This window comes from Centroberyx affinis, unplaced genomic scaffold (genome assembly GCF_046629955.1).
Source record: "Centroberyx affinis isolate AG114_WGS23_722 - 3 ecotype Tasmania unplaced genomic scaffold, CSIRO-AGI_Caff_v1 ptg002597l_1, whole genome shotgun sequence".
NCBI lineage: Eukaryota > Metazoa > Chordata > Actinopteri > Beryciformes > Berycidae > Centroberyx > Centroberyx affinis.
The window spans coordinates 60,001-68,701 of NW_027280799.1; the positions used below are offsets into that span (position 1 = coordinate 60,001).

The 8,701-nt window shown below is 47.5% G+C and overlaps 1 protein-coding gene across 2 annotated transcripts in view; it reads right to left on the reverse strand.

Moving 5' to 3' along the window:
- The window catches only part of LOC139656985 (protein eva-1 homolog A-like), a 50,311-nt gene extending 42,117 nt beyond the window's left edge, over positions 1 to 8,194 (reverse strand). For both annotated transcript variants that reach the window (XM_071534664.1, XM_071534663.1), the window contains exons 1-3: positions 8,040 to 8,194; positions 6,105 to 6,228; positions 3,765 to 3,917 (exon numbers count right to left, since the gene is read on the reverse strand). In XM_071534664.1, coding sequence (XP_071390765.1) covers positions 3,765 to 3,917; positions 6,105 to 6,225 — 274 coding nt within the window. In that variant the 5' untranslated portion in view covers positions 6,226 to 6,228; positions 8,040 to 8,194. The remainder of the gene's footprint in view (positions 1 to 3,764; positions 3,918 to 6,104; positions 6,229 to 8,039) is intronic.
- Between the last annotated feature and the right edge of the window lie 507 nt (positions 8,195 to 8,701).

An 8,701-nucleotide genomic window follows, 5' to 3' on the forward strand; every position in this document is an offset into this window, starting at 1 on the left:
AAGCTTTACTACAGAGAACAGATTTTTACCTTTCGCCCCATTTTCAGTCATGAAAATGTGTGCATCTCCTTATGTGAAACAACTTAGTAATGGGGCATGGAAGAAATTATTGTCAGATGTGTTGGATTATGAAAATCCGACATGTGGAACTGGCATATCTTGAAAACTGCATGGCATTGGCGGAGGTATGCGCTCTACTGAGTGCCATCTAGTTTTTTTATATTTAGCCTTTTGGATAGGCCTGCAACCTCTGACTGTCTAACAGCACACACACACACACACTCCCATACACACACTCTGCACGTGTCTGTACGCATGCACACACGTGCACACGTGCACGTATATGTGCAAACATGCAAATAGTTCTCTTCAGCTGTGGGTGTAAGTTGATATCAGGTTATTCCTTGCTATCCAATAAGTGTTGACCCCTTTGCCCTTAACGCTGCATGAATCTGTTTCATGGAAAACATCCAGGGAGAAGCTCTTGGCAGCCAGAACACAAATGTTGGGGATTTTATCTTAGAATGTCCAAATGTTTGTTCAAAACAACAGCGATAGCATCCAGCTAGTTATCTATTCTGTACGCTTCAAAGTCGGCGAGACATTCAGATAGAGTTACAGTGAAGCAGCTTTTTTCAACAACTGGAACAGGCTTCCAAAAGTCAAGTGTTAAATTTGAACTGCAGCTGTGCTTCACAGCGCATTCTGCAAATGACCGAGCGGCGTTGGAATAACCGAAGCTACTGCGATCTTCAGAGAGATCCACCAGCCTGCGCTCAGAGTCTGTAACATCTTGTTTTGGCCGTGTCTGAGGCTCATACTCCAAAGTGAAAGCGCAGTAGCATTCATAGAAAAAAAAAGAGAGAGAGTCTGAGACCCGCATGCCAAGCGTGGAGGGCTATTTAGATGTCAAGAGGTGTGTGTGATGGTAATGGGGCAGATGAGAGAGGAGGGCTGAACTTGGCCCCTCGCTTTGAGGATCCTCCGTCGCCGCCAAGACCTGTCCGACTCCACCGCTCCCCCCCCCGCCCCACCGCCAAGGGACCGGGGAGATCAAAGACGTCCTGCTTGTGCGCGCACATGCCTGTGTGTGCACTCGCATCTGTCTGTTATACTTCTCCGCGGCCGCTGGTATCAGCCGACAACAATAGGACAGCATAGACATCAGCCAGGAATCTAGCTTTGTTGTCCACAGCAAGCTCCATATGATTTTTAGAATAGAAAAGAACCTCCAGAAGATGGCAAACCTGACAAAGCAAACATTCTTACCAGCCACACAGAACAACCTACCACTATTTGGCAGGTGGCTGGTGTTAAATTCCCACCCTGCTCTCTGGACAGAGGGGAAACAGAACATGTAAGGTGACTCTTTGTAGGGAAGATCAAAAAAACGTGTGTACGAGCAAATCCCCGCTGCTGTACGCTGTAATCTCTCTCTCCCTCACCTGGGCAGGTGCGGGTCGCTGTGTGAGCTCAGGCGCTGAGCTCGCACCTCGGGTAGCGGTGCGGTTGCCAGGTCGGTGCGGCCCGGGAGATTACTTTAACCTACCTGCTTGTCGCATTCAAACACTCATTAAACAAGACACCAAAAACAAACAGGTATAAAACAAAGCCCACGATTACTTCCACACACACACACATGCACACCGCCTCGGACGGGGAAGGCAGAAAGAGGGGGTGGGGGGGGGGGGGGTGGGGGGTGCGTTTAAAGATAATTAACAGTGTTCATCTGAGCTGTCACTCAAGACACCCTCGCTTCCTGCTCTCAGTGACATGGGAGCCACATCAAAGGCTCGGCTGACAGGGAAAACCCAGCGAGGGCACCGCTAGACACCGTCTGGAGCAGCCTGGGGTGTGTGTGTGTGTACCTGTGGGTGGTGTGTGTGTGTGTGTACCTGTGTGTGTGAGAGAAAAACACATGATGGGTGAGCGCACCGTTGATGTGAACACATGCATGGATAACATGTGATTTTGACAGTAAATGCGACTTCTCCCCTGCTCTAATCTGGCCTTTGTGTGGCTGTAACAGTAGAGTCCATTTTCCGTCAATGGAGAGAGAATTCAGCTACTGTATTTAATCCCTGAGTCTGAAACCAGATACGCCGGGCCGTTCTGGTCTCACCCGCTGCACCTACCTGTCGCACATTCCTGGTCCACCTGCATGTGGAGGGGCGACGCTGGCTGAGGTCGCTTCAAAGCTCACACACATACACACACACACAGACACACACACACACACACACACACAAAGCCATTCTTTATATCTGTCTCTGATTACGCGGTGACTGACACCTGCTGCAGCCTCTCGACCCCTTCCTGACACCTCTGTCACACGATAAAGAAGCTAACACACACATTCACACATACACACACACACATATACACACACACTTCGGGGCATGTCCTTGATGCATTGTTTGAATTGTGAATCATGACGAATGGCATTTCGCCTTCCCTTTGCTGCTTTGCACAAGCTGTTTCTGGCACACACGCACATGCGCGCGCGCGTGCACACACACACACACACACACCAGTTAAGTTACACCTGCTTGGGCTACTTATTTACAAGAAGAGCAAACCTCAGTGTCCATTTCCCTCTATACATTAACAATACAAAGGCACCATAGACTGAAGCAAAAATGAATGAATGGACTGCCCAGCAAAGAGGCAGAGGCCGCCACAGTAGCTATGGTTATACTAATACTTGTCACGGATCCAAGCGCGGAGTCATTAACATTCCCCTAAACAAGGGTAAGAGTACATCTGGATGTCTCACGCACTCACGCATGCACGCACAACACACACACACACACACACACACCGAGAGGGAACTCAACACTGTCCCTTTGCTACGAGCCAAACTCTGTGCTTTGGATGACAGAGACATCTGATCTACATTCCACCCCTATTCCCCTGGCAATGTGCGTATGTGTGTGCATGTGTGTGTGTGTGTGGCTTTTGAGTGTGTATGTGGTTTTATATCTCCTTTCAGAACGTCCTAAACAACCGCAAATGAGTCTTTTTCTAATGGCCAAATTGGTAATGAGTAGCCTCAGTGGATCGGTGTAAACAGGTTTGAATAGCAGACATCATTAGCCGATTGCCCTGACCTATTCCTGCTCTACAACTAAAGGATGGGCGTGGCAGGCTAGTGTTCCTCTAGAGGCTCTGAGGCAGAGGAAGCTGTGGAGGAAACTGTAAAATAGGCCCCACACCGGCATCTCCGGGCAAGATTACCTCAGTCAAAGAGAACAGAAGAGATTCGACGGGAATTGCGAGCCTCGAGAGCGTTTGCAGCTCTGTTTGTGGTGCAGAGGCGCTCGAGTCCTGACATGTAAGCTCATCAATGAAACTTTCTATATTCCCACCATCTGCTTACATGCATAACGATGATTGGTATGTTTTGCTCTGACAAACGAACAAATCAAAGCCCGCAGCAACCTGAAGGCAGGACAAGGAGACTCATTATAATTTAATGCGAACCATCTTCCCATCTTGTGTCTTCATGTGAGAAATCTCATCCCTCCCCTCCCCTGGGGAACCAGTGAATAATAATGATAATAATCATGTCAAACACTATTCATTCCATAAGGAGTTTCTCTCCACTTGCTCCACAGGGAGGTCAGAGGTCAGAGGTCAGGGTCGGCTACAGAACAGCACACCGGGAACTGATAGGGATACAGTGTCTTGCTCAAGGGGAACCCGGGTCTTTTCACCCGCTCGGCTAGCCCGCTGCCCGCTGGGAGAAAGAGGAGGCGTCTCACCTACTGACGGAGCCCTCCTGTGGTGCGGGGGACACTCCAGCGTCCCCTGCTGAGTCCGGCCAAACATGGCGGAGTAGACGGCGATCTGCATGCCCCGTTTACAGCTCAGCTTCATCCTCTCCTCCTCACACGCCACCTTACTCTTATACTCGTCTTGGAGATAGGGAGATAGGGAGAGAGAGAGAGAGAGAGAGAGAGGGAGGGAGAGAGAGAGGGAGAGAGAGGGAGAGAGAGGGGGCACAAAAGGTTATGAAAAAGGAACAAAAAGGAAAACCAAGAGAGCAAGGTTTAATTCCAAAAATGCTCTAAATGTTCTATATATGTAACAATTAAAGGCGTTAAGGTAGCTAATAACTTCCATAATAATCCATGAGTTTCACAGCATAACAAAATCGAGAACAGGTGACATAAGTTTCAAATGGTGAATATTTCATTTTGGAATAAAATTTGGGTTTTCTGATTTTTATGAGAAACAGAGTGAGCCATGGGGAGACAAACAAACCATTTGAACCTCTTAAATGTCATAAAAGTGTATTATCTTGCTCTAGTAATAAATAAATCAAATGTTCTAAGGGGAAAGAGGAAAAAAAAAATCTTTCTTTGAGATATTATTAGTATTCGCAAATAATGATCAAATGAGTCGGTTTTTTCAATCTTTCCAAAGCTTTGTAGAGCAGCTGTAATAAGTGTGGAAAACAACAGCTACAAAAGGCTTTCGCCCAGAGTAAATGTGCAGAAACAGAAGCAAGTGTTGCTCGGTGGACATGTAGAGCCACGCTCAGGCATTCCTCACACACATCCAGCCACAGTGACCTGTGACAGCCAGAGCAGCTCCACTGGCCAGCAAATAAAAACACAACAGCCGCCTCTTGCATCCATGTGGGGAGTGGAACAGGAATGCGGACGGGAAACAGACGAGGGAAAAGAGAAAGGGGAAGGGACTGGTTTGCTCTACCTCTTGGTGATGGATTCACTCTCTCTCTCCCACTCCCTCCCCTCTCTCTCCCTCACTTCCTCTCTCCTCCATTCCCTCCATCCACCTCTCCTTTTCAGAGGCAGTGACACCTGCCCGTCGCACCTCACTAACACCCCATGCGGCCTTTTCTCTCTTCCCCCCGAGAAGTCATTGGTTAAGTGACAGCGAACAAAGAGCTGTTGATTGGCCCCCGGGGTCCGGTGAAGGGAGGGGGGGGGGGAGGGGGAGGAGGGGAGGAGGGGCGGGAGGGGGGGAGGGGGGGTCAGTGGATTAGATGCCCACTCCTGGTCACTCTAGTGTGAAGCGCTACACACAGCACAGCACTGAGCCGTGAACGGAGGCCGCACACTCTGGGTGGGATTTACTGCACTGTTGTGGTTCCCCTCTGGAGTGATACTCTTAGCTTCCTGGCTCACACAGAGAGGGTGTGTGTGTGTGTGGGGGGGGGGGGGGGGGGGGGGGGGGCACAGGGAGAAGCATGCACAGAGGGTGAGAGAAGCAGGGAATATGGAGGAGAATTTACACATTCACACAGTCATCTTGCCTCTTCGTTCTGTGTAGAATTCCTAGTAGGGTTGGACGATTGGATGAGAACATCAAAAGGGATCAAAATGGAAAAGGATTTAAATCTTTTGCCGGTTTGATTACCTTGATCTTTGGCCATTTAAAATTTACATGTGCATGACTGACATTCAAATGGGGAAGTGCACACAGGGACAGGGAAAATTAGCTGAAACACACCTGACATTTCAGAGCCCCTTTTTTATCAGGTGCTGTCTTGATTGCAAAGACTTATATTAATTTAAAATGTAAAAACGCCCCATTTAAAAGCTATGTTTCAATTCAGTCCACCATCAACACTGTGTGTGTGTGTGTGTGTGTGTGTGTGTGTGTGTCCTCCCCTGGCCATGGACAAATATATTGGGGACCTATATATGCGATGACCATTGCTTGACAGAAGGATCGCCCCAACCTAATTCCTAGTTCTAATAATAACGTGATACTTTATTGATCGCTTTAATCTTGCACCCATCCACAGGGAGGTCAAGTGGCAAGGTGTGTGTGAATCAGGGTTGAGGTCAATTCACAGTCAATTCAACCAATTCAGGAATTGAATTTTCTTCTGAATTCAAAAACTGTTTTTCCAGTAAGAAGCTCTCGTATCCAAATATAAAAAATGACTTGTTTTTTAAATTATTACTAATTTACATCTTGAGTTGGCTGAAGTGCAAGTGATTTGACCGTAACCCTGGTGTGAATCTGTGTGAGAGAGAAAAAACAAAAAGGGAAAGAGAGACGGTCTTATGATAAGCACAGAGAGGGACAGAAATGTGTGTCAGGATTTGGGGCGATGAGGGACTTACTAGGTCTGCATTTGTACCAGACAATGAGGTATTTACTGCTGCCAGGACACTGGTCTGTCCCAAACACACGGCTGTTGACAAGGACTTGACAGCTCCTTCTGTCCTGGCACTCGTCCAGCATTTTCTAAAGAAGGAAGAGTGACAGGGGGAGAGAGAGCAGGGGAGAGGAACAGAGAGAAGGAGGGAGAGAGAACAATAAGCCGACGGTGGTGAGACCGGCAGCAGGCAAACCTAAAACCACTTCAAACAGGCTGCTTATATGGCTATGGGAATATGGAGGAGAGGAGTAGGAGAGGAGCAGGTAGGAAAGGAGAGAACGGGAGGAGAAAAAAAAAAAAAACTCTGGAAAGCTCCACTCCAGTCATTTCCTGGCATCCCTCTGCTTCTCCGGTTTCATCGTCTCTTACACCCTCAGCCTGCTGTAACACAGGTGAGCACATTCCAATACGAATTCCCGGTCGCCAGAGGAATGGATGACTGAATGGATAGCGTTCAGGGCCTTCCCAGAATACAAAATTCGATAAGATGTATTCGTTACAACAGTTATCTAATGTTCAAATTCAGACCATGGACCTGCAGCACTGGGAGTTGTGGTTTTGTATTTCCCCCCAAATAAACAGCGCACACACACATAGGTCCCGTCTGTGAGTGATTAGCATGGGATGGGATGATATACTTATCTCACGATACGATTCGATACACGATATGTGGGTCGCGATTCGATACAACCACGATATGATCTCATAAATAAAGGCTCAATGACAACAAAGTCTGACTGTGCACAATTATGTTTATTTCTGAGCCACAAATCTTCCTAGCGATGGCATTGGCTTGCTTTCTACTACAGCAGAATAAAAATGGAGCTAATATCGCAATTCATTTTTCTGCCCCACGATATGTATTGTCACTTTTTTGTATTGCAATATATTGAATTTCGATATATCGTCCCATCCCTACTGTGAACATAAATCACAAACAACCAGAAATATGTATATCCCTGTGTCACATGATGGGAAAAGGCACTACCTTCCATCCCACCAGGCTATACAGTGGGAATCCATTCAATGGACCGCAACACTACATTAAGTCATCCACTAAAAGCTTTATCTGTCACCACACTTAAATGGATACAGTTAAATTAAGCATTTTTATAAGGAGGCCATACTGTAATAACAACAAACCAAGTGTCATGAGCAGGTGCAACGGTGCAAAAATACAATGGGATTCCTCAGGCTTGTCCTAATGTGGGTGGCACAGCAGTCAATCATTCTCTCACTCCACCACAATGCACTGTCTGTGTCTCTGCATTCATGGTCACCCTGGCTATTTTGGAACCGGAGGGTGTTCGACGCTAAAAGGCAGGGGGGCTAAGAATAAACAGAACAACTGAATGAATGCTGAACAGGATGTGTGTGTGTGAGTGTGTGTGTGTGTGTGTGTGTTGCAAAGCGGGGGCTCCTAGTCCAGCCGCATCCCAATCAATTTAGGAGAGGATGCTAAGGCAAAGACCCCATGAAATCGCTTTGTGCCACGGGGCCATACAAGCCTGCCTCCCCCTTAAAGAGTGTAATTTGCCGGAAAACAGCCTCACAAAGCGTTACGTAATCGGCGGCGCTCCGAAATTTAACCCTTGGGTTTGTTATGAGCCAATTTTACTGGACGCCGTCTGTCGGAAAGCCTCGCGGTCCACACAAGAGGCTGCCTATGTGGGTGAAGAGTGCGGTGACAGAGGGAGGAATGTGGAGGATGGGATGAGATCCAGGGAAGACAGGAGAGAGAAAGACGGGTTCTTTGGACACCAAGAGGATTAGTGGGGTTGTTAGAGATGAACCTGACTGATGCGGTGCAAAGGCTCTTATCAAAGTTGGGACAGTGTGGTTATTCAACAAAACCTGAATGAAAACGACCAATGCTGAGGACATAATGACTATTTACCTGTAGTGCAGTGGACACAGAGCAGTATCGGTCATCCTCCCGTGGGTTGTACGTCCCTAGGAGGGCCTGGTAGCTCTGAGGACACTGTTGGGGGTCGGAGGGGCCTCTCCTTCCGTAGAAAGCGGACTGGACAGTGATGGTGGTGCGGGGTGGGCAGCGTACAGATAGGAAGTCTCCGTCACACGCCTGCTCGGTGTAGTTCCTCAGCACTTTGGACAGGTAACCTGGGAGATGCCAAAGCATGGACACTTTGAACATACACTCAATGTACAAAATATGAGGGACATTGTCTCAAAGCTTCAAAATCCTTCTCTAACTCATCTGCTTCTCTTTCTCTACATCTCCTCTTTTGTGATTGGTAGAGATTTAACAAGGGAAATCAATAAGGGATACTTGCTTTTACCTGGATTCACCTCATCAGTGTACTTCATCCCTAATGTTTTGTACATTCAGCAGTGAAGTGCACAGACTCTCTAAGGGGCAGGGCCAGAAAATGAAAAAGGGGCACCTCTTCTGCCGGCACCAACCTGAAGCCACCTGGGTTTGGGGGGCATAAGTGCATGCTGATATAGCCCCCCAAAGTACATTTATATTATATTATATTATATTATATTATATTATATATTATTTATACACTTTGACAGGGAGCGTTCTTCAAAACG